This window comes from Phoca vitulina, unplaced genomic scaffold, assembly GCF_004348235.1.
Source record: "Phoca vitulina isolate PV1807 unplaced genomic scaffold, GSC_HSeal_1.0 scaffold7, whole genome shotgun sequence".
NCBI lineage: Eukaryota > Metazoa > Chordata > Mammalia > Carnivora > Phocidae > Phoca > Phoca vitulina.
Genome location: NW_022589710.1, coordinates 67,494,898 through 67,520,339, shown reverse-complemented (window position 1 = coordinate 67,520,339; position 25,442 = coordinate 67,494,898). Strand labels below are relative to the sequence as shown.

The 25,442-nt window shown below is 53.3% G+C and overlaps 1 protein-coding gene, 1 long non-coding RNA gene and 1 other non-coding gene across 3 annotated transcripts in view; 1 reads left to right on the top strand and 2 right to left on the bottom strand.

The window, feature by feature from the left end:
* The window catches only part of LOC116633300, a 66,217-nt gene extending 51,066 nt beyond the window's left edge, over nt 1-15,151 (bottom strand). The window contains exons 1-6 of the long non-coding RNA XR_004299610.1: nt 13,422-15,151; nt 8,950-9,033; nt 8,697-8,848; nt 8,078-8,250; nt 6,340-6,497; nt 5,083-5,179 (exon numbers count right to left, since the gene is read on the bottom strand). This is a non-coding gene — a long non-coding RNA (uncharacterized LOC116633300). The remainder of the gene's footprint in view (nt 1-5,082; nt 5,180-6,339; nt 6,498-8,077; nt 8,251-8,696; nt 8,849-8,949; nt 9,034-13,421) is intronic.
* On the bottom strand, nt 6,165-6,241 carry LOC116633444. The gene has a single exon (XR_004299722.1). It is a non-coding gene; the product is annotated as a small nucleolar RNA SNORD112 (small nucleolar RNA).
* A 3,070-nt stretch (nt 15,152-18,221) lies between the features above and the next one.
* RTL1 (retrotransposon Gag like 1) lies at nt 18,222-23,834 on the top strand. Its single transcript, XM_032405945.1, has one exon. The coding sequence runs from the start codon at nt 19,309-19,311 to the stop codon at nt 23,350-23,352; it is 4,044 nt and encodes a 1,347-aa protein (XP_032261836.1). The 5' UTR covers nt 18,222-19,308; the 3' UTR covers nt 23,353-23,834.
* Nucleotides 23,835-25,442: the final 1,608 nt, after the last annotated feature.

Below are 25,442 nucleotides of genomic sequence, written 5' to 3'. Positions count from 1 at the left end.
GAAGCCCTGGCGGCCCCCCCCCCCGATGTGCTCCATCCTCTCTCACGCACTGTCCACATAAACAAGCCCCAGCCCCCTCCGTCTCTATCTGCAATCTGCTTGGAGGTGGGCAGGGCCCTCTCCACGTCAGGTTAATAATGCCATTTTCATAAGCCTCTGCCCATAGGTGCTACCACCTAATTTTGAATCTGCCCTTCAAACGGATTGGGCCACAGAGGAGCTGGGATCTCAAGCACCGCTGGGAGGTGCTTATAACTAATCAATCCATCCCCTGCCCACCCACGCCCCCCCAGCACTCGGCTCTGCCTTCCTGAGCAGTCTTCAGCAGCAGGGTGTGGTGGGGAGCTTCAGACGGCCTGGGGTTCCATCCCAGCCTGGCCTCACAGCAGCTGAGAGACGGTGAGTATGCGACTTCACAATCCCCTGCCTCAGTTTCCTTATCAACCCAATGGGGATTATGAGGCTGGTGCTCAGAGTTTTTCCTGGGGTGAGTCCTATGCAGGCAGCCCAGCTCAGGGCTTGGCCCCGAGACAGGCCTCCATAAATCTCACCTGCCATCATCCCCGTCCCCCACCCGGATCACTTGATGTGCAGTGACTGACTTACTCCCTGTCTCTCTCCCCCACCAGACTGAGCTTCCAGGACAGGAAGCCGACTGCCACTGCTCGGGGTCCAGCCTCCCACTCGGGTCTGGGCCTGACAAGGTAGGTGCACTGCAGTGGTTTGCAGAATGAGTGCATGGGAGGATGCCCGGATCCCACAGTCTGTGGGATGCCCAGAGCCCACTGGGTTTCTCTTTCCCAGACGCACCCCCCCACCTCCTGCCTGAGCCAGCCCTTCCAGGCGGCGGCAGAGCTAAGTGTTTCTCATGCCTTACCCCGGGGCCCCGCGTGCTGTTACATACAAGGCAAATTCTTGCTGTATTAAATGCAGATGTGGGCTCGCATGCGTTTCTACCGCCTGCTGCATCTACTGTGAGCTCACAGGCCAGGGGCTGCCTCTGGCTGACTTGATTTGTACGATTAAGCCGGCAGAGGGGTCTCTGGCAGGCAAGGTTCCCGTTTGTATTCGGGGCAGGGTCGCGAAAGGCCAGACTGTCTTCTTTCTTGCGCGCCACTTGTTACATGTGCACCTCCCTCCCTGGGTCCCACTGTCTACTCCATAAGCATTCATGAAGTGTCTGATGTGTGCTAGGCGACTCTTATCTCATTTCATCTCACGGGGAGGGAGCTCCTCTCGTATCTATCGCACAGGGAAAAACAGAGGCTCTGAAAAGTAAAGGGAATTGCGTGGTCTCACAGCTAGGAAGCGGGAAGTCCAGCCCGGTCTGGTGTTGTCTGTCTCGGGAGCCCCCCAGCCCCACCACGGCCGCCTACCGCCGTTGCCACTGCCGCTGCTGCAGGCTTGACCAGGGCCGGCCAGCCGCCAGCCAGCGGCTCCTGCAGAAAAGGCAGGGGGTTGCATAGAGAGCGTTCTCCCTGGCAACTAGCAGAGGGGCCATAAAAAACGGAGGGCTCAGACGCCGCTTAACAGAGAGATCTGAGCAGCTGGATCTGGGAGGGGAGACCCGCGCCCTCCCCTGGGCTCTCTGCAGAACAGCAGGGCAAAGGGCTCAGTCCCAGACCCCACCGAGCAGGGGCAGAGGCGCCCCGGGACAGGTGTAGACGGCTGTGATCGGGACGGTGACAGGAACCCCAAATCTGATCCCTTGGTGGGTGGGGGGCTCTCTCCTCAGCACGGAAAGGAGAGGACTGAAGTGAGCTTGCTGTCTGTGAAGAGCCGAGGGCAGAGGGGGCGAGGGGGCTGCAGCAGAGCCGCGGAGGCAGATGCAGAAAGCAGGGGAGGGCTCGGCAAAGCAGCTCTGTGTGCGAGCCCTGAGCGGGCTGCTCGGGGAGAGAGGGAGCTCCCTGTTACAGGAGGCATCCGAGCAGAGAGAGGCAGGCCGGTACTTGGCCGGGAGGCTGCAGCACGGCTCCCTGCCCGGGCTGGCAGCCCGCACGTCTAGGCCTTTGAGAAGCTCCTACAGAGCTAAGTCCCAAGCGGGGCTGGCTGCGGAGGAGGCAGTCTGGGGTCAGAGCAAGGATGCGCAGACTTTTCCCATGTACCTTGCCCTGAGCTGCATGGCAAAGGCATGGAGATGGCTGGTGGAGCGCTTCTGTCACAATGAGGCAGTGAGGGAGAGGAGCAGAGAATGGGGGTGAGTGCTCGGGGCCAGCGCGGGGGAGGTGGGGGGCTGTCCTGCAGCCAACTCCCCATCTCAAGGGCCGGGCCACCTGGAGTGGCTAAGTGCCCGCCCCAGCTCCCAGGCCCAGAAAAGCTGGCCTGGGTCCTCTCTGGGGCAACAGGCTGGTGCAGCGGGTGGGGGGGGGCTTCCTGCGGGGGGGGGGGGTGTCGGGGGGGGGGTCTGGTGAGTTGAGAGGCCGCCCGGTCATGGGAAAAGCAGGGCCCTTTGCTGGAGGCTGGGCCGCAGCCACAGATTCAGCGGGCTGCTGGACCGTGACTTGGATGCTCTGGGGACTCGTGAAAGCCCCTCACCCGGCGATGGGGCCCAGGGGCCTGCATGTTGATGAATGCGGCCCACGCTGCACTGGGCGCTGGATCTCCAGGCCCATTCATGGGGGCTCAGTTCCCAGGAACTCTGGGTGGACGGGGCCTTTATCAGGGGACCCCCGCTAGACGAGGCTCTGTTCTGCAGTTTCTAAAGGAGTTTTCTTGTCTTTGTTCCCAGTGCAGGCGCTCAGGGAGTGCGCGCACACGTGTGTGTGTGTGTGTGTGTGTGTGTGTGTGTGTGTGTGTGTGTGAGAGAGAGAGAGAGAGAGAGAGAGAGAGAGAGAGAGAGAGAGAGAGAGACAGCCTGGCTGAGGGGCCAGCCCGAGTTTCCTTGTCTGTGAAATGACCAGGCTGCCCTAGCTCACCCTCTCGAGGCAGTGACGCACTTTCATGGGGCAGTAGGATTGTAAGATTCAGGGAGGGCAGAAGCACCTGGGGACCTGGGGATGGAGCCCCTTGTCACTGCAAGCCTAATTGTCCTGCTCCTGACAGTCCATTCCGCCAGGGCACTGTCGGGGTCCCGACAGCTGCTCTGACCCGCCGTGGGGGGGCAGCATCGTGTTGCTGGTGGAGAGTGCAGGCTGGCTCCCCACAGACAGACAGACAGACAGACTGCCCCCGCTGCCCCGCTTGGGAGCTGCTGGGAGACCTCGGGGAAACTGCTTTTCGGAGCCTGGGGATTCTGTTGTTATTAAGTCACTGCTCTTTTTTAATCTATTAAAGGATTGCTTTGAAAGTGTCGATTTGCAAATGTTTGGTAAAGTGGTATTTGCATATGCCTTCCTGCCTCTGCAGCATTATGTGGGGGGGCAATGCGGGGGTGCGGAACAGAAGCCACGCACATAAGAAATTTTGCAAAGAGAGGTTTCTGGTCAGGGGTAGCTGGTGGTGCAGGAAAGAGCTCAGGTCAGCGCTGGTGTGGATTTGAAAAGTCACCTACCCAAAATCCCTAACCAGCCAAAGGCCACAGGGCAGCAAACCCTTTAGCCCCTGATGGGCAAGCTGGCTGGGGAGGGGACTCCTGCTGAGGAGGAGGCGCTATCCCCCTCCCCAGGATACTTCCTCTGCTCCAGACACAAACAGAGCCCAGCTCCCTGGCCCCTGCCACCCCCCCCCACCCCCGTCCCTGCGTGAGGAAGTGGGGAGTGGGGTTTCGGCATGAAGCGCGGGGCCACAAGGTAGGGGCGCGGGCAGCTCCACACACAGAGGCAGAAAACCAGCCCCAGGGCGAGCCGCTCCAGAGTAAATAAACCCAACCTTGCGGAGAGAGGAGTCTTTGTGCCCCGCGGCGGCCGGGGAAGTTCACTTTTGTGTAAAAGGCAACAGCCGAGCCATGCTTGCACTAGGTAAGGCTGCCTCGGCTCACAAAAACCTCCTTCAGGCTGGGCCCGGCCCAGGGAGCGTTTTCTGTGAAATTCAGGAGAAGTCAGGTTTAGCCAGAAGTTTTTCCAGGAATTATTAACCCCTGGAGACTGTACCACTGTTCCTTCCGAGCCGTCCTTGCCAAAGTCCATAAAATACACGCCTAAAAAATCTGCCTGAAGAGCAGTCTGACATTTTATATATATTTATAAAAAAATAAAATAAACTATTGCCAAACTTTTCAGGAGAACCCAATTAAACCCGGCAGGGGCAGCCCCCTTCCCTGCCAGGGCGCTGACAGAAAGGCCAGGGTCTCCCTTGGGGGCGTCTGCACTGGGGCGAGGGGAGAGGGGGTCTTCATTCCTGCTCACACCCTCGGGCTTTTTTTATCCTCTGTGGGTCTCCCTGAAGGCTCCTGTTTTCCACTGGCTACTGTGTGGGGTGATTTATTTGTGCTCTTGTCTCACTCTCACTCTCACTCGGTGTGTGCAGATGCTTTTCTGATCAGGAAACTGAGGCACGGGAATTCTCAGGGCCTGGCTTGCCAAAGACGTATACTTCATGTCCGCTCTGTAGCCAGGTTTGTGCTCTCAAGATGGCCAACTTCTCGGGGTGCCCCCCACCCCCCCACCCTGGAGAGAAAAAAAAAAAGACCAAAACCGTGAGCAGGTCAGGTGACTTCTGTCCCTCCCACAAGCAGGTGAGGCCCTCTGCCCCCAGGGTGATTGTGGATCTGGCATCGTCGTCCCTCTGCCCCGGAGCCTGTGTTCCTTCTAGAACTTGACACTGTCCCAAAGGTAGCATCCACTGTCAGCCTGTCCTCTCCCCAGAGCCCTTGCCATCACCACAGCTGGTGGCTCTGCTGTCACATGCTAAGACTTACCTCCTTCTTATGTTCTGGGACCAGGCCCATTTCCCTCTGGCAAGGAGAAGGCCATAAAAGATGCAATCAACCATTTCCAAGCCGTAATTATGCCCCCCAAACCCATCACCAGCACGCTTGACCCTGAGATGCTACCACCCCCTACTCATGGATTCTGGGGTCCTGCCAGCAGGCATGGAGGGAACCTGGTGTTGCACCCCAGAAGCAGCAGAGCTGTTGGGGGCGGTGGGGGAAGGCCCCCCCACTCCAGGCGTGTGTTTGTGGTCTGACGCATTCTGAGCACTCACCCAGTGCGCAGGGCAGACGGTTCAGTCCTCAGGAGCAGAATAGGAGGCCTTTTCATTGAGGGGAAGGCAGATCCGGGTGACCCAGGAGCCCAGGGCACTAGAAAGGGACAAAGGAAAGGGGGTGATTAACATGTGGCTGGTTTCATGAATTCTAGAAAAATGCAAAACATTCTCCCGAACTAGGAAAACATGTCAATGAGGCATTGCACTTATGGGGACTGTGCTTTGTTGGACTTTTGAACGAGGTGTTGGGGGGAGTTCAGCGTGACGTACATTTCAAAGCCTGGTCTAAAAGGCTCAGGAGAAGCTGGTTGGGAAGGCAGGCCGAAGCCCCCAAGTGTAAAAAGGCAGGGCACACACTGACAGGAGCAGGTAGCTCGCGGGGCGCCTAGAGAGGTCAAGGGGTCGGTGGGGTTGGGGGGGACGGGAATGAGGCTGGGAAGCTTCCAGCCAGACCCTGAAGGGTCCTACATGCCAGGCTAAGGCTCTTGGACCTCATCCCAGAAGCTCCAGGAAGTCAGGAGGAGGATTTAAAGCAAGACAGTGACAAGGTCAAAATGGCATTTTAGAAAGATCAATGAAAATAAACTTTGCAAACCATTTAACCCAGCTACCCCACCTCCAAGAAGCTGGGATAAAGGAACAGCCAGGGACATGCTTACAGATTAAGCTATAAAAATGCTCGTTGCGGGACCATTAGCAATAACAAAACACGGAATGGCTTAGGTCCTTTTTAGCAGGCATCAGTGGAACAAAATCGTAGGAATTAAAACCTCAGTTCGTGACATGCTCATTTATCTGGGCGAGGTCCACTTTTATCTTATGTATTTATTTTTATTTATTTTCTTAAAGAATATGACAAGCAGCCATGAACCTGTGACCCCCCTCCACCCCACCCAGATAACCAGGACTTTGACCAGAGCTCCTATCTGGACCCATTCTCCAACCGCCGCCCCCCCCAGCACACTTACAGCTGGGATTTTCAACAATAGAAGAGGGTCTAATCAACAAGGGTGCATACATACCCCGGAATATTAAACAGCTCTTAAAAAGAATGAAGCAGCCGAGACCTATTGTCTTTTAATGGACCTCAGTATTTTGCGCAGAACTGGATTAATCATGATCCTTTGTTCATAAACACTTTGTCATCATTGGTCCAGGCATGTCCCTCTTTTATTTTGCTAATTGATGCATCCATATATTCATTTGTGATAATGTCATAAACACTTGTGAGCCCGCTCCTGAGAAATTACTTACACCTGCCCCACGCTCCGTGTCCGTCCCCACGGGGTAAGGACCTGGGGCTCTCGCGACAGCGGTGAGGGGGTTAAATCAGACCCAGTGCGCTCAGATTACAGGGTACTAAGGTGTGTTATAAGGCACGGTGTCGATCTTGATTATCTCCAGGCAGATTCCTGAGGGAAGAAAAATAAGCAGAAGAAAATGTACACTGTGATGTAGCTTATGTAAAAAATAAACAAAATCATATATTTTAGAGGTCTATTTATATACATACATAAATGCACAGAGAAATATCTGGAACTGCACACCTGAAACTGGTAACAGCAGTGAATGCGCTGGGGGTGGGGGGAGCTGGGAGTGAGGGAGGGGTTGCCAGATGGCTTTGGCTTTTATCTGCAGTGTTTGATTTTTAGTAATGAGTGTATTAATTATCAGCGCATTCCTTGCATAATTAAAATAAACACTTTGTGTGTGGTTTTTTTTTTTTTCTTTTTTTTGGTTTTTCTCATTTGTTTGTTTGTGGGGTGGGTGGCGGGGTTTGTTTTCCTTTTTTACAAAAACAAAAGGAAGAGCATTTTGGCTGATGGCCCAGAATGGGGCACACATCCCCAAAACAAGTTCTGCAGACACGGGGGATTTATTTTATCCCAAAGATCATTCCTCTTTTAATTTTATATGTTCTAAAGCCGGAGCCCCCGGCCTCCCAGCGGCGTGTCAGTGACAGGAGGCCAGCAGGTGCGGGCCTGCCGGCTGCGATGTTACCGCCCCCAGGCCCCAAATCCCTCCAGAGCCCCCCGGCGGGGGTGTCTGCAATGCACCCTTTTCGGTCTTTAAGAAGCCCCAAAAGCGAATGTCCTGGCCCGTGTTCTCGGGGATTAGCTAGCTGGAATGAGAACTCCGGGAGAGCGTCACAGGATCTGGGCCCAGAGAAGGGGACGCGCGGGCCTCCGGGAGCAGTGGCCCCGCAGCTCCCATGCATAGTCAACAGGCACGCGGCTGGCTGGCCAACAGCCGGGGCCTCGCCGCATCCCCGGACAGCAGCTTTCTGGGCAGAACCCACAGTGCCATCTTCCCACCCCCATGTCTCATCAAGAGGGAGTGTGGCTCAAGGGCATGGGTATTTCTGACCTGTCAGTTCCAGGACAAAGGGGAGCAACCCCACAGGTCTTTGCTTGCCCCCCTGTGTCCCTCTCCCCAAGACACCTCAACTCCTGCTTGCTCACTGAGCTTCAGACTCAACTCCCCAGGCCCCCTCCCAGCTGTCTAGGCTGTCAGAATCCCTGAGCAGGCACGGGGCTAAACGCGCAGCGAAACCATCTCAGTCTCACCTAAAGATGGAGACGCTGAAGCTCTGAGACCCCCAGAATACCAAACTAAGCCAACGTTCAACCCAAATCAGTGTGAGCCCTCGTCCGGTTTCACCCTGGCCGCCATCTGCACAGATCAACTAACTCCTCTCGATAGCACAGACGGGGACCTTCTAGAACTTTCCTCCCCTCTGCCAGGCAGGGATCTATTTTTGACCATGACTTTGTGCGGAAGAAATGTGAGCACAGGTTAACCAGCCCTCTGCGAGTGTGACCAGCTCTTAATCGCCTTTCCCGCACACGAGGCTCTGCTGTTTATTACATAGCATTTTATTTTGGCCTGGGTTTGGTCCTGGTGAATACTTTAAAGTATTTGTCATAGTTTTTCAGATATGAAATATGGTAGGATAAAGAAAAATAAAGTGCAGTATCCGGGCTGACATCACCTGCGTCCACCTCCGGGCCAGGGTCATTCAACATGAAGACGTTCACTCCTACGGAAGGCCTCATAAATCCAGGCAGCGCCAGTCCAAGTTATATAGTTGACTCAAGGAAAGGCTCTCTGGATCCCAACACTGACCCCCGACTGTCTCTGCTCCCCTCGTCCTCCCTCTGGGTTCTAGAAAAATGAGAAGGGCTTTCAAACAGGGAGGGGACAGATCCGCCTCAAATAAGAATTGTTTTTATCTGTGTTGAATACCTACCATGTGCCAGGCATTTTCTATTTCATTTCATTTAAGGCATCAAGGCAACGCCTAAAGAGGACGGTCTCCATCCTACAGAAGGGGAGGGGGACTGGCCGTCATCTGACCAAAAGTCACCCAGGGGAGTCTGTGTTCTCTGCCCCCCCTCCAGCAGGCCCCTTGGGCCCCCTTTGAGCCCCCACCAGAGAGGTCCCACTTGTTGTACCCCTGTGTACATGATCAGAGACTTAAACACCTCCCTTGATTACATATAACAGAGTAACAGCATTATTCTGGATTTTTAATAATATTACCATATTAATGCAGTGTAAGGTCTCTACCTCCCCAGAACCTGTGTGGCGTAAAGACAGGGCGTACACACCTGGTCTGCTGTGAGGTCAGCCTAGGAGGGCCGCATCCACCCCCCTCTGGGTAAGGGTGCCATCCCGGGGGCCGGGGAGGCGGGGGCTGGGTCCGCACCCTGGCCTCTGGAACCCACGACTCACTGCCCATCCAGGGGGCAGTGAGCCTCAGCTGCAAAATAAAGAGGGCAGGTTAGTTCCATCCTGAGGGGGCTACACACTTACAAGCTGTCCAAATTTACAACTCAGAAAAAATAAATTCAAGTCGCAGACCTTTCGATTCGATCCTGGGCCAGGCACCTGCTCCCTTCTGGGGGTGGGGGGCGGGGCGGGAAGCACAGTCTCACCTCCAGCCACCTGGGAGGGCAGAAAGGAAACCGCTCAGAGTTCTATCCACCTCTGAGAACCCACCTCTCAGGCCTCACCTGCTGCCCGCAGCCCTACTGTGTGCCAACAGAGGGTGGGACCAAGGAGTAGCACATGCACACGGACACCAGGGGGTGGGACAAAACAGTACGGGGGTCCCCCTGGACGGGGCCCCAGGTGAGGGAAGGACCACCAGCCTGGGAAGATTTACTTAGAATTGCCTGTGAAGTTGAAGCTCAGGGAGCTAAAAGATTTACTCGGGGTCAAGCAAGGGGCCCAGACCCCAGATTCACACAGACTCTTGCTCTTGCTGAGAGCGAAATGGGGGACTGGCAAGAACTGGGGTCTTCCCGAAAGCTCCGGAGTCCGTGGGGAGAGCTGAACGGGAGCGCCACTGCGGACCTCGGTGGGTTGTGCACCGTCCCCGAGGCCAGCAGGAGGCACGCCTTTGTCCGAGCCAGGGGGAGAATGAGGTCAGGCCTGCTAAGGATTAGAGGTTCGCCCCTGAGCCTCAGATTCCTCTTCTGAAAAATGGGGACAATAACAGCAAGAGCTTCATGGTTGCCATAAGGATTCAAAGATTTAGAACAGCGTCTGGCAGTCAGTCCTCAAACTGGAGGGACCCAAAGGGGGCAAAGTGACTCAGCCCTGGGACAGAAACAGGGAAGGAGGTGTGGGGTGTGCCGTGGGGGACAGGGGAATGTGCACCCATGACCCAAAGCCTGGACTCTCCTAATTACAGAAATAAACGTATCCAATCACTTTGTAGGAAGAAGCGAGATTCCAGCCGACAGCGGGACAGGAGCGGAACCACTGAACGCTTGCATCAGAGGTAAGACTGGGGTGGAGGTCCCATGCTGACGTCCGCCCGGGGAGGCGGCTCTCTGGGGGACGTGGGCTGCCTGGGTGATACATGGGGCGGGTAGGCTGGCCGGCACTCAGGAACAAAGGTGAAAGGGTTAGTTTGTCTGCAGGAAAACACCATGACATGGGGGACGCAGTACCTCGTTCAAATACTTGAGCAGCTATAATTAGCAGGTCCGGGGCCAGTTGTTCTGTCCCTCTGCCGACAACCAAATTAGCCAAAATGAGTTGGCAATGACCACATGAGCTTTTCAGGGAGAGGGAGGCCCGTTCCTAGGGAGGGCCTGGCCTCCCACTGGGTCACGAGGCTGAGCACACGGATGCCACGGAACAAAAGTGGCCTCTCTGGCCAAGGGGCCCTCGGGGTCCCCAAATCCCCAGATGGCCACTGTCCCCCCCCCCCCCCCCCGCCCCGGGCATCCATTCCTGCCCTCTCCAGCCACTGGAGGAAGGAAACAGGGAAACCTGGCTTCCCACACTGCCTCTTCCTTCCTGACCTGGGTTCTCTCAGCGCCGTGAAATGGGGAGCTTTGGCGGGAGCAAAGTCAGTGTCTGGGGGTCAAGCTGCTAGGGTCATGCCTGACACAGAGCAGACGCCAGGGAAACATCGGTTTCAATAAATAAATTCTAATTATCCCTGTCTGGACGGCACTCGCCTCCGCGTGTACGCACCCCACCCCTCACTAGCTTCAGTCACCAGCGGCCTGCTGGGGGGCACCCGGTGGTCTTGGCCCCCTTGCATGGCCACTGCTAATTAGAGCTCCCGGGGAAGTCACTTCAGCCCCCAGGCCCCGGTGCAATCACTTGCAAGGCGGAACGCTGTTGCCTCAGGGGGCAAGGGGGGAAATTAAAGTTGACCCAGGCGTGAAAATGCTGTCTGAGGGCTGACCAATTACAGCAGGTATTCCAAAACTAAAAATTGCCAGAGTCTTCACGTTAAACACAGGCCCTTCCTTGTTCGGACCCTTTCCAGCTTACAAAGGGCCCACCTCCCCTGAGAAAGAAGTCGGCCTCCCACTCTGGCCTGACCTCCACCCGCACCAAGGCCAAGTGCCCCTTGTTTCCCTCAGCGCCCTCACCCCACTCCTGGGTCTACGGCTCCTGGCCCGTCCACAGAGCCAGAAGAACACCAGGCCCAGAGGGACCCCACCAGAGACAGATTCCACTGAGACCCTCCCAACGCCAATGTTGAACGGGACAAACCCCAAGAGGAACCAGCCATACGGGGGAAGCTCTCTGCAAATGAAATAGTGTGAGGACCCCCAATTCCTAATACTATTTTTAAATAGTACAAGGACCCCCCCCCCCCAGCTTCTGGAATTGAGGCAGGGTGGGGCCTCTGAGCTCCACCTGCTCAAGCCAACCCCCTCCTTTCATCGCTGCTCCCCAAGTCACCCCTCAGGCACCTCCCAAGACCCCAGAGCTACAGGAACAAAATGAGAAGACCCCCTGCCCAAGCCCGCCTTGCAGTTCTGGGGAAACTGAGGGCCCAGGAGGAGAAGGTCACGCTGAAAGTCAGCACGGGCCCCAGGCTGGCAGCTGGCGCGGCTCCTTCCTCTGCCCGCTTGCCTTCAAAGGCAAGAGCAGTCTGGGGAGCAGCTGATTGGCCTGGCCCATTTGGGCAGCCCAAAGAAGAAGGACATTCTCGTATGTGACCCCTCTCCCAATCCCTCCCAGGGTTATTCTGGGCAGAGTGATCCAGCTGCCCCCTGGAGCTGCCAGTCAAGCAGTGGACGGGGGCGGGGGTGTAGGGACTCGGCCACAGAAACATTGCTACCTCAGGGGCACAGCCCCTCACCTCGTTGGCTTCAAGAGGCAAGGGGCCGAGGAACCTTTTCCAGGAGGTACCCCATGCAGCTGGTTTGGGGTTGGTGGAGAAGCCCTGGGGCCAGCCCAAGCTCTGCTGTCATTCCATGCCTGTCCTGAATCATGGCAACCCCCCTTCCAGAGACTGTTTTCGCCATGAAACGGTTTTCCAAGGCCCCAGGCCCCAGCCCCCAAGTGAAGAGCAGGAAGCAACTGAGGCTGGCTGTTCTGGGTCAAGATGTGAAGGGTCTCACAGCTATGAGGCCCAAGTGGTCTTAATCCATAAGGCAGGGGGATAAGAAGGCAAATCAGGAGTCCACGGGAGTCCACGGGAGTCCACAGGACCCAGGACCCACCCAAGCTCCTCCTGGGGCTCTCAGGGAGCTGCCTCAGAAATCCCAACTGGCAAGCTGAGGGGGGAGAGTGACCCCACCACTGGTCTATACCAGGAAACCAAGGAGCCCCAGCCCAAGCCTCACAAGGGAAGATCTTGACCTTGACATGAGTTTAATAAAATAACTAATACCAACCAGTGTCCCCACGTGCCCACCCCCACAGTGACGCTCAGCAGGTCTGGAGCAATGGAGGGAGTAACTGGGGGGAATATTCATTTCAAAGTCACTCAGCCCTCAAGACCGGGTCGCTGTGTCCCTGAAACCCAAGCGGCTCTGAAGACGGCCTGGAGGCAGGCCAAGACGGACGAGGGTCTTCCCCTGACCTCAGCCCTGATGCCCCTCGCGACAGGGCCACAGGTTTGACCCCTAGTGTCTGAGAGGCCAGGAAAGCGGAGAACGTGACAGAGAATCCCCGCTGTCCCTCACGCCCCTCTGCCCTCACGACTCCTCTTTCTTGGCTCTCCACCTTCCTCCTCAGCAACTCGGGCTGCGTGCCCCCCTCCCGTGTCCTCACCTCTCCCCTGATCCCCGCCCCAGGCTCGAATCTGCTCCTAAATACCCCTCATCTCCTCTTCCAAGCTCTATTTTTAAAATCAGATTTCCTTTACTGTACAAGTGAGCCGACAGGGCGAGGTATTCGCTGAGGGATTGGCCCCCCCTGCCCCCCCTCCCACCCAACCCTTCATAGACTCACGTTGGCAGCCCTGACCCAATGGGCCACTTGCTCAGCGGCAAGCAGGGAGCTGACCTGGCCGAGAAGGCTCTGGGCACTGAAGGTGGTGAGGCTGGGGTGTCTGTCTATGAGTGTCGGCGGGGGGCAGAGGGTCTGACTCAAAGACCTCGAGGGCACTTCTGACCCGGACCAGGTGCACTAAATCCTGATTTTGAATTTGAATTTTTTTTTTCTTTTTGGGTAAGGTGAGAATTGCCAAATCAAGAGATGTTTCTTAAAGAAATTGCCTTAAGGCCTGAGACCTGAGCATTTATCACGCTGCATCTGTTGGACTGACCATATTCCCTCTGGGGAGCCCAAAGAAGAGGCCGGGCAGCCTCTGGGCTGTACCAGCTGCAGCAGACGGGCACGCGGCCGGAGGGGGAGGAGGAGGGAGGGGTGAGTCAGAAGGAAGCCCGTAGCCACGTAGAAAGCCAGACGTGGGAGGCCAGAGACGCCTTCGCTTTACAAAACATGGCCCCAACAATGGCCAATGTCTTCACAAAGGGGCAGGCAGCTGAGCCCAGCAGAGCCCCGAGGGAGACACTCACCAACAGTAGAGGGAGACCCCCTGGTCTTGCCCCCCAGGACCCTGCACTCACCTCCAGCACGACATTTAGCGTGAGGGCGTGGTCCTCATCTCTACCGCTGGTGATGTCCTCTCTGCAAGGCAAGGCTGCTTCCATTTCTTCCCATCGGGGTCTTCACATAGTGCCTGGTCCAGAAAAAAGAATCAGGACACGTTGCTGTAATGAATTAATGAAACGTAGGTAGAGGAACTGACTTTAACAATATAAAAAGATCCAGAACTATAAAATTAAAATGAGTTCGGGGACAGGAGGTAAGAAACCCAGTCTTTGAGGAGTAAAGTGTGAGAGGAGCAAGAAACTGCATGGAGAAATTAGGGAGGACGAAAAATGTTGGTTTCGTGCAAAGGAACTTAGGCTTTATTCCCTAGTTAGTGAAGAGCAACGTAAAGATTTTTTAATATAACAAATACCTGGTCCAATTTTCATTTCATGCTCAGGCATCTGGATTTTATGCTTTGGACATGAAATCCGAAAGGGTTTACGCTGAGAACGCCATGATTGAAGATGCCGAGATGTTGAGACATGTCGTTAGTGATGAAAATACAGGAAAAGATTTTAAGCGGGGTTCTAGGAATAGATTTGGGGTTTGGGGGTAGCTTTATTTTGAGGAGTGACTGGAACAAGTTTTTGTATCATGCTAAGGAGTTTGGATTCTTGCCAAAGGGTCTTAAGAAATGTGATGGTGAGATTTTTGCTTATGGAAGATAAATGTGCAGAAAAACATAAAAAAGGTGTTTTAAGGCTAACAGCTTTGGACTTTATTATACAGGGAACATTGAAAAACTGTAAAGAGAAAAACAGTAACAGCCACAAATTTAAGTCTCCTGCAAAAACCTTTGCACTTTATAGCTTGGGGAGTGCCAACATCTGACATTCAGAGATTTGATGGATGTTGACACCAAAGTTGAAAAACTTCAATCGTAAGAGTTATATGATCAACATTGGGAATGCTCAAAGAAATTTGAAATTTATTTTGAGGCTCTGACATGATTGGAGTTTTGTACATGCCTAGAAATTTGATTTTAGCCAATAAAAATTTCTAAGAGAGTGACATGGTAAGATTTTTTGTTTGGAGTGGATAAATAATATGCAGTGAAATTACAAAATAAAATTCACATTTTATGCTAAGAATTTGGACTTTGATTCCATAATTTCACAATGAAGAGACATTGTTAAGATTTTAAGGCGGAATTACAAGATCAAATTTTACATGCTGTGCTAGGAAGTGTGAACTTTATTTTAAGGGATGACAAGATCGAATTTTTATATCATGCTAATAAGTTTGGACTTAAGCCAATAAAGGGTTTACAAGAATGACAGGATGAGATTTGGGGTTTTTTTTTATAGACCAGTCTGAAGATAAATTACATGGTACCACGTTGCATTTTATGTTAAGTAGTTGGGACGTTATGTTATAAGGCAATGAAGAAATCTTGGAAAGTTTTAAATTGGGAGTTACATGATCAAACTTATCGCATTTTGGCAGAGCTACAAGAGTGGGTTTTTATGGTAAAGTTAATATGATCAGATTTTTATAACATGCCAAGGAGATGTGATTTTATGTGAGAGTCGAAGGCATTCGAGCATTTCATTTTGGGGAGGGATATGATCTCATTTTTGAACCCTCATGCAGAGGCGTTTGGATTTTAGCCAGTAAAGGGTTTTAAGGAGTGACTGATGAGAGTTTTGTCAGGGGAATTAGCGGTAAAATATATTTTATGCTAAGGTGTCTGGATTTGATGAACCAGATAATGAACGCATATCGACAGCTCAGAGGAGGCACCCTTTGGCACAAGGGCAACCTCTCTGTACTTTATGCTGAAGAATCGGATTGTTTATAGCAAGTGATACAGAGGCGGGGCAGGTCTTAGGCAGAGGTTATGTGACTGAATTTACATAGCATGCTGAGAAGTTTGGACCCTATTTTGAGGAACGACAGGAATACATTTTTGTGCTGTGCTAAGGAATTTGGATTTCAGCCATTAAGAGATTTTAAGAGAGTGACATGGTAAAATTTCTGTGTTTGATAAGAGGAGTCTGCAGAGAAATGATATAGTAATATGTGTATTTTTGGCTAAGCAGTTCAGATCTTATCTCATAGGTGATTAGGAGATATTATAAGGCTTGTTAAGCAGAAGTTACAAGACCAAATTCATGTACCTTGCAAGGAAGTGTGACCTTTTGTTTTGAGGAATGGCACGGTCAAATTTTTATATAATGCTTAGAGGTTTGGAATTATGCCAATCAAGAGTTTAAGAAGTCGCCTGGTAAGATTTGGGGGTTTATATCCATCCGTTTGCAGATAAATTACACGGCAAAACTATTTTATTTTATGCTAAGTGATTGGAACTTTATATTTTAAGCAATGAAAATAGACTTTTGTGCGTTTTAAATAGAGCAATTATGGGACAACTTTCGTGCTAGAAGTTTGAACTTTGACGCTAAGGAGTGTTAAGATCAGGATTTTGTAACATGTCAAGGATGTTAGATTTTAGATTGAAGACAGGACAGGTGAATGATTTCATCAGTTACATCATCGAATTCATAAATACGCTAAGACATATTTGTATTATATTAATATATATGTATTATATTAAAAGGGGTATAATCTAGTTTTTAAATCATCTGGTAAAGGAGTTTAAATTTTAACCAATAAAGGGTTTTAAGGGTTTTAAGAGCCATACTGAGATTTTATATTGTAAATTTTAGCCAACTAAGACTTTTAAGTTTTAAAAGCTATATAGATTTTATATTTAAAATTTTACATTTCAGTCAATTTAAGTTTTTAAGTTTTAAATTTTAGCCAATAAAGTGTTTTAAAATTTTAAGAGATATACAGGTTTCATGCCTAAAATTTTTTAATTTTAGCCAATTTAAATATTTCAATATTTAAATTTTAATTTTAGCCAATTTAAATTTTTCTATTTTAAAATTTAAATTTCAGGGGCACCTGGGTGGCTCAGTCAGTTAAGCGTCTGACTTCAACTTAGGTCATGATCTCATGGTCCTGGGATGGAGCCCCATATCGGGGATCCCCACTCAGCAGGGAGTCCGTTTCTCCTTCTCCCTCTGCTCCTCCCCACCCCCACTCGTGTTCTCTCTCAAACACTCTGCTCTCTCTCTCAAATAAATTTAAGAGAGCTTGTGCTCTCTCTGTCTCTCTCTCAAATAAATAAATAAAAATTTTTAAAATAAAATAAAATAAAATTTAAATTTCAGCCAATTTAAATCTTTAAGTTTTAAATTTTAGCCAATAAAGTGTTCTAAAATTTTAAGAGATATACAGGTTTTGTGTTTAAAATTTTTAAATTTTAGTCAATTTAAATATTTCAATATTTAAATTTTAAATTTTAGCCAATTCAAATTTTTCAATTTTAAGATTTAAATTTCGGGAACACCTGGGTGGCTCAGTCAGTTAAGCATCTGACTTTGACTCAAGTCATGATCTCAGGGTCCTGGGATAAAGCCCCACGTTGAGGGGGGTCCCCACTCAGCAGGGAGTCTGCCTCTCCCTCTCCCTGCATGTACTCTCTCTGTCTCTCTCAAATAAATAAATAAAATCTTTTAAAATAAAATTTAAATTTCAGCCAATTTAAATTTTTAAGTTTTAAATTTAGCCAATAAAGTGTTTTAAAATTTTAAGAGATACAGGTTTCATGTTTAAAATTTTACATTTTAGCCAACTTAAATGTTTCAATTTTAAAATTTAAATTTCAGTCAATTAAAATTTTTAAATTTTAAATTTTAGCCAACAAAGAATTTTAGGGGTTTTAAGAGATCTACAGATTTCATATTCAAAAATTTAAATTTTGGCCAATTTAAAATTTTCAATTTTTCAATTTTCAATTTTTGCCAATAAAGGGTTTTAACAGTTTTAAGACATGCACAGATTTTATATTTGAAATTTGAAATTTGAGCCAACTTAAATTTTTCAACTTTAAAATGTAAATTTCAGCCAATTCAAATTTTTCCATTTTAAATTTTAGCCAATTAAGGGCTTGAAGAGACAGATTTTTATTTCTAATAGAGGAGTCTGCAGATGAGTTAGTCAGTCCCATTTTATATTTCAGTCAGAACTTTATATTCAACCTTGGAATCGTGCAGTGGTAGCACACTCCTTATAGGACTTTGGTGATGACAAATGAGTTCAATGAGGTGCCATGCTCTGCATGGGATGATGGTGATCTTACGTGACCGGGGCATCATGCTAAAAATGTAATCTCTACCTGAAGGAATGACATGAGCAGAATTTTCTATTATTCTAAAGCCTTTGCATTTTAGCCAGAGAATGATTTTGGTGAGTTTCTGTGTCAGGAATTGTTATGGTAAAAGGTTTGGATTTAATATTGTGAACAGTAAATAAACAACAAAACCTTTTCATCAGAGGCTCTGCAGGATGGAATTAACTGTCATGCTAACAAGAATGTACTTAATTTTGAGAAACAGCAGATCGGAATAGTCTATCTTGTTGGAAAGTTTGGATTTTAGCCAATGAGGGAATGCCTTTTTTTTTTTTTAAGAGATGGGCTTGGTGGCTCAGAGAGTACTCAGAAGTAACAAAAGGTATTAATTGTAGAAAGAGGGGTGACCACAGAGCTACTCTTTTGGATAACCAGAACTCAATTTACTCTCCCAGCAGAGAAGATATGTACAAAATAACCCCAACCCAGACATCTCTTTTAAATTCAGCCCCAGCCCACTCAAACCACCCATGACTCTACTGCGAAAACTCCATTTCAAGACAATCAGAGGTCAACGATATCTCGTGCCCTCCCCCTCCCCTACCCCCACCCCTTAGTCGCTACCCCAGCTCTCCTTGAGACACCCCTAGGTCAGGGAGAAACCAGCCAGTAACAGAGAGGGGGTGTCTGCTAGAGGGAAGAACCAGCCCCCCCCCCGTTAAGACTGAAGGGGCAGGTAAATATGATTGCTCGCGTGTGCGGAATTGATGCCTGAACCCCCACAAAGAGGGTGATCTTGGGAAAGTGGCAGTTTTAGGAGGGGTGGGGGGAGGATCTGCAGATCTCCCCGAGGGCTCAGAGCTGGGGAGATTGGAAATTGATGAAAGAGTATGAGAAATCAGCAAAACTTCCGAGTGAGGACCAAGTCACAGTGTGCAAGTCTCTGGCACATAGTAGGTGCTTTATCAAAATTTTTGGAAAAAAAAATAAAAGCCAGACCTCTACGTCTGCCCTCCTCCCCCTGCGCTGGCCCAATTTCTACTGTGAATCTAGGGTAGGAAGTGAGAGCTATTTTAGGCTGCTGATCCAACTGACGGGACTGCGGCCAACTGCCCATTTTCTCCTCTTCCCCTGACCTTGTTAAACACTAGGCATCCGCTAGAGATTCCTACTTCACAACAGGGGGGAGCGAGCTTGCTCCAGGGCACCCTGCCTGCCAGGGACAACTCTTGGTGGCACTGACATATGACCTCTGTGACTTTGGGATGACCAGAGGAGGGAAGGAGGGTTGACCAGGCACGGGTGCCAGGGGGAGATGAATTGGCCAGCGCATCCTGCCAGGTGCCTGCCTGCCACAGCAGCTGCTCTGGGCCTATTGCTCCACAGAATTTATGGGCTGTGAATTTCTCACGGCCATGGGGGAAGCAGGCAAGCCAGACAGGCCAAGTGAGCCTGGGAGAACAGGGAGAAGGTCAGGGGTAGAATAATATTCAAAGCTGGGCAAGGGAAGCTCTCCCCAGTATCTCTCTGTTCTGATGAGCTGGGCATCTGATTTGTCCCGGAGAACCTAACCTTGACCTTGTGAATCCCTAAACAACTGCCTTTCCTCCCCACCCGTCCTCCCCACCCCCAGGTTCTGATCTCCGCAGTCCCAGTTGCTGACCGGACGCGTCACGACCTTACCAGTCTTCAGAGAACACTCCTTTCCATCCGACGAAATGATAGAACCCTCTGAAGACTCATTTGAGACGATGATGGAGCGTAAGAATCCATCATCAAAACAAATGGAGTCCTCCGAGGGCTCATCCAACACCACCGTGGAGACATCAGCCAGCGGCGCACAGGAGGTGGCAGGGCCGGCCAGTGGCCCAGCCCAGGAAATGAAAGAGCTGCCCATTGATCTCCGCCAAGACATGGAGGAGCCATCCAGTGGCCCACATAGGGAAATAAAGGATCCACCCAATGACCTACTCCAAGACCTGGAGGAGTCACGCAACGGTTCACATCAGGAAGTGGGGGGTCCAACCGGTGAGGCACCTGGCAGAATGGAAGAAGCATCAGTCAACCCATGGGGAGCCCAAGACCAACAAGTCAATGACACTGACCTGGCCGACGTGGGAGAGGAGGAGCGTCCCGAAGAGGAGTCCGAGACTTCGGAGATCATGGCCACGGTGAGATCCATCATCTCTCTGTACTTCCGCATGCAAGACCTCCGAGAGCAACAAAGAGTAGCAGAAGAGATCTTGATGGAAGCAATCAACACAGGCCGACTGCCCGTCCCATCAAAATTCTCTGGTGATCGCAGAGAATACCACGAGTTCATCGTGCTCTGCCAGCTGATCCTACAAAGCTACCCGAGAATGTTCTACAACGACCGCCTGCGAGTGGGGTACGTCATGTGCCACCTGTCCGGCATGGCCTTAGAATGGGCCAGAGCTCTGGTGAATGAAGACAGCCCCCTGATGGATGACTTCCCGGCCTTCCTGGAGGCAATGTCAGGTATGTTCGAGTACCGACAGGCACTGTGTGTGGCCGAAGACGCCATGTTCAGCATCAGGCAGGGGAATCGCCCCGCCATCGAATACATCAACGAGTTCCAGGGCCTGGTACCCACCTTGGGCTGGTCGGACGAAGTCCTGCAGGCCCACCTGTGCCAGGGGCTCAATGAGGAGATCAGGCACTATCTGTTCCGGGTCCCGCAGCCAGATTCGCTGGACAGCCTGATTGTGCTCATCCTGCAGATAGAAGAAAAGCTGGCAGAGAGAAGGGCCATGCTCAGGCTGCCCCCAGAGGCCCGCCCACGGAATCTGACCTGGATCGACTCACCTGCCCCGGAGAGGTGGATGGTGAGCAGTTGGCTGCCCTGCGAAGTGCGCCCCACCATTAACCGCAACCACCTCTTCCTGCTGCTCCTGGTCAGAGTGAACCCGTACCACAGCGTCGCGGTGCAGGCCCTGGTTGACTCGGGGGCGGGCGGCAACTTCATGGATGAGAGGTTTGCCCAAGAGCACTACGTGGAGCTCTACGAGAAGCCCTACCCGCAGATGGTCCAAGGTGTGGATGGCTCACTGATCGGCAACGAACCTGTCTGGCTCTACACCGAGCCCCTGGTGTGCATCCATCAGAACCACCAGGAGTCCATCGAATTCGACATCGTTCCGTCCCCCAACTTCTCCGTGATCTTAGGCATCAACTGGCTCCGGATCCACACCCCCGAGGTCGACTGGATCCAAGGCCGCTGCACCTTCCACTCTCCCTACTGCCTCCAGAAGTGCTTCCGCCCGCCCCCACCATGCATCGCACTAGAAAGACATGCCATAAGCCTGCTGCCCGGACTGCCGCCCCTGTACTCCGACCTGGCCGACGTGTTTAACCCGAAGGAAGCAGATGATGAGACTTCCGACCAGCCAAGCTCAGACGGATCCGATGATCTTTCTGAATCAGAGCCCTCTGAGCTTCAGCAGGCTGGAGACAGTGATCACAGCGAGACCTTTTACGAATGTCCCTCCACCGCGCCGTGGGAACCTGTGGGTGCCGGGATGCAAAAAAGTGCCAGGCCGCGGGATGAAAACTGGAACCCGGACAGCATGCTGACCAACAAACAGGACTACATACAGATGATTCCAGAACTGTTCGACCAGTTACACGGAGCTACATGGTTCACAAAGCTGGAGCTGCGGGGGACCATTGTGGAGGAAAGCATGAACATACACCAAGCAGAAGACGTATGGAAAGCAGCGTTTGGTTTCGAGCCTCAAGAGATGAAGAGCTACCAGCCCTTCCCGCTATCCTCAGACCCGATCATCCCTCAGAACGTGCTCCACTTTATCCTAAAGGACATGCTGGGTTACTTCGTGCTCTCCTATGGGCAGGACGTCCTGGTCTACTCAATGAGCCAGGAGGAACACTTCCAACATGTCCGACAAGTCCTGGTCCGCTTCCGACACCACCACGTCTACTGCTCGCTGGACAGAAGCCAGTTCCACCGACACACCGTCGAGTTCCTGGGATTCGTCATAACCCCCAAAGGGGTGAAACTCAACAAGAGCATCGTGAACACCGTCACAGGGTACCCCACGCCCGGCTCTAAGAAGTCCCTGAAACACCTGATCCAGTTCATCCTGCCCTACCAGCACTTCGTGGAGCGCTTCAGCATTATCATAGAGCCCCTGGCGCGGCTGCTGCTGACCGCCCCCACCTTCTCCTGGGGAGACGAGGAGCAAGAGGCCTTCGAGTGCCTGAAGCGGGCTTTCCGCAAGGCGCCCCTCCTGCACCACCCCAAGCCGCAGAACCCCTTCTACTTGGACACAGGCGTCACCAAGACGGCTCTGCACGCCTCCCTCATCCAAATAGACGACCAAACCGGCAAGAGAGTGTGCTGCGCTTTCTACTCCCGAAGCATCTCGCCTATCGAAGTCGCCTACCCTCAACTGGAGATGAGGGTTCTTCCGATAAGGGCTGCCTTCACGGTGTGGTCCCGCTACCTGGAGAACACCGAGGAGCCCATCATGATCCTTCTCAACACAGAGGATCTAGCCTCTCTGAATAATGACAGGCTCACCGTACTTCTCCCCGGGCATTGGGTCTTCTTCTTCTCCCACTTCAACTTTGACGTCATGGAGCGGCCAGCACAAGATGGCGGCCGGCCTCTGCCGCCCCCGAGACACCTCAACCAAAGGGCTTTCCAGCACAACACTGCCACCCGGGCAAGGTCGCTGTTCTCTACGGGAGGGTCCCCCAGGGACCGGTCACTAGACTCCGGGGAAGAAGACGAGAACGAAGATGCCCCTCACCAGGACGAGCCAAATGGCCGGAACCTCCAGCAGGAGTTCCTGGCTCTGATACCAATCGACCAAATCCTCAACAGCTTCCTCGCCCATTTCAGCATGGCCCAGATCAGAGCAGTCATTCTGCACTTCTTCCGAGGCCTCCTGTTCTGGAAGGACACCCTGGCCGTGGCAGCACTCCTCGTGCTGCTGAAGCTCAAGCGCCGCCTCTCCACGCTGCCCACGCCAGCCTGGGCCGTGCTTCGGCCCCCACCCTGGCGCTGGCTGCCCCTCGGCCCGGCCGCGCCCCTCGGCCCCGGCAGCGGCATGGCTACAGCCATGGCGCAGCTCCTCGCCCCAGTGCCCCTGCCCGTGGGCACGAGCGCCGTCCCGGCCCAGGAGCTGGCCGGGCTGCTCCCAGGCCCCGGCCACTGGCAGCAAGGCGCCCTGCTCCCCCTGACCCGCCGGGGCCTGCAGCTCACACCAGGCTTCTGGGTGCTGCTGTGCGAGTTCTTCGGCGTCCGAGTCGGCACCCCGGGAGGAGCCCACCCCCTCCCCGGAGGCACCCGCTCTCTGGAGCTGCACGTCGTGGGTGACGAAGATGTCGTCTTGCGAGAAGCCCTGCAAGACGACCTGCAACGTTACCGTCAGTGTGGCCTGCATGACGGCCTGCAAGACACCTCGCAGGACGAGCAGGAGAACGACGTGCGGGAGGCCCTCAGCACCGACACCACCGTGGCGGCCCTCCAGCCCCTCCGACACCTCCCCATGCCCTCCCAAGTCCTCGCCTTCCTGAGCCGACACCTGCCCCGTGTCCACAGCGCCGCCAGGCAGCCCGACCTGATCACCCAGGAGCTGGCGGCCAGGGCCCTGATCCGCTTTCTGACGACGGTCTACGCAGAGGCGTCCCCGACCGCTGAGTGGGCGAGCCCACCCCGGGAAGAAGCTAGGCTGGAAGAGCTGCCCGGGGACGAGGACAGTGCGAGCCTTGAGTGAAGCGCCTCCCGGCCGGCGCCACACCCTCCACACCTCTGCCTCCCACCTCGGCCTCTCCTTCCAGACTCCCCGTGCCTCGGCCTGCTTCACTCAGCCCAAGCGCCCCCCTTCCCGCCCACTCCTGACCCAAGGGGAACCCACTTGTGAAGGGCAAAAATTTCTTCAACTCATCAACCAGCAACATCATCTGTGCTAACAACGGACTATCCAACCATCAGAGACCCAGAGCCAGCTCAGGGCTACACAACCACAGTCCCGTCTTAACTGCCCAGGTCCCGGGCTTGCAGCTGGGAGTGAGATCAATGAGGGAGAGAGCAGTGGTGAGCAGGAGATGACCCCATGCCCCAAGGCCAGGTGAAGAATCAGGCACAGCGGACGCAGCCAAGCAAGCAGGTGCCGGGGACCCACCCCCCCTTTCCCCCGGAGAGACGAGTGGCCACCATGTGCCATCCTGGGACACTGACCTCGGGTGCTCCACTGACTTCTTCTACCTCCACCACCGGTGCTCCTGCTCCCCCTGGGCTCCTGACCCCCCGCCCCCCACCCCCCACCCCGCTCAACACCTCGTGGAGCGCTGTGGCACCTCCCTCGCCCACCCCCTGCAAAGCAAGCCCACCCCCACCGTCTGGTTCAGCTCCCTCGACCCTGACTCTGCCTGGCCCTGAGCTCTGCCCTTACCTGGACAGCGCCTCTCCACAGAGCGTCCGACGTACCAGTACTCACCGGATTTGCATTCTTGAGAGTCCCCATGACTCCCCGGACATTGAGGGGGTGACCTCACTGGGCAGGGCTCCCTCTCCCCTCCCAATACTGATAGCACAGGGACCCAGAGGTCCACGACAGGGGAGGGGGCTCCAAGAGAGACTGAGGAAGGCCCCAGACACCCAGTGGACTGTGCTGAGCACAGCTGTGCTGTACCAGACCCACCGCTCTCTGCCATGGGGAGGAAACCCCCCCACTTTCCCACCCCCTCACCTTTCCCACCCCCAAAATAAAGCAAAATAAAAGATTATCTGACTCTGTGGTTTGTTCTGAAGGTAGATGGTGGAGAGCAGGACGGAGGAGGGGCGCTGGGCTCTCCCCCCAAAATAGGCCCCACCTCGTGCCGGGCACACAAACTGGGATGGGGGTCAGGGGGACACTGGGAGCTGCCTCCTCCTGAGGGTCAAGTCTCACCTCTGGCCTGGGCCTAACTCCCACACAAGATATGCGGGCTGGGCAGGCTGTTCTCTGCCCCCTAATGCAGGGGGTTCGGGAAGAGGAGCCCCAGCTTCAAACAATTCCCCCTCTATCATCCTCAGTGGAGGCCAAGATCACACTGCCCTGAAAGTGGCAAAATTGGCTGTTCAGAGGGTGGGGTGCACTGCCCTGGGGAGAGGAGGGGGCCCCCGGGGAGTCCAGGCAAAGGGAGGATGGCACTGATTCACTCAGGCCCATTCAACCCATGGCCCAGCACATACAGACTGAGGGCCCCCTGCCTGGCCTCAGCTTCACCTATCCAGCGGCAGCCTCTGACCTCCAAGAGCACAGCTGCCCCCACCCTCCACACTGGGGAACTGGGGCATGGTGGAAGGACATGAACGACTGCCTGCACGACCGGGACCCTCACCTGGGGGCCCTCACACAACACCCCACACCCCCTCCCACCAGGTCTACCCTGCCCCTGCCCCTAACTCCGCCCCTAACTCTGCCCCTGACTCTGCCCTCAACTCTGCCCCTGACGGTGGCACCATGAGATCACCAAGCAGATCTCAGGTTCAAAGGTCGGGGGCTCTGCAGGAACCTGACATCCCGTCCATCTCCCTTACTGCCCCTCTCCCCCTCACACCATCCTAAGGAAAACCATGGCCCCCGCTGACCCCCAGAATTCTGCAGGCTCTGTAGCGGCATACCAGGCTCATGTCCTGTGCCCTCACTGGTCCCCAGGGGTGACCGGCTGTGGCCCCCTGTCCGTCTATTTAAGCCATCTGCCCCTGATAGCAGCACCAAGAGATCATGGTGAGGATCCCCAAGTGCAAAGCCAGGGGTTCAGCAGTACTTCTGGGCTGCCACCCACCCCCACCCTCCCCCCTGCTGGCTGGCTGCATGCC

Coding starts and splice junctions, on each gene's coding strand:
- RTL1 (XM_032405945.1), top strand. CDS start 19,309: ATGATAGAACCCTCTGAAGACTCATTTGAGACGATGATGGAGCGTAAG.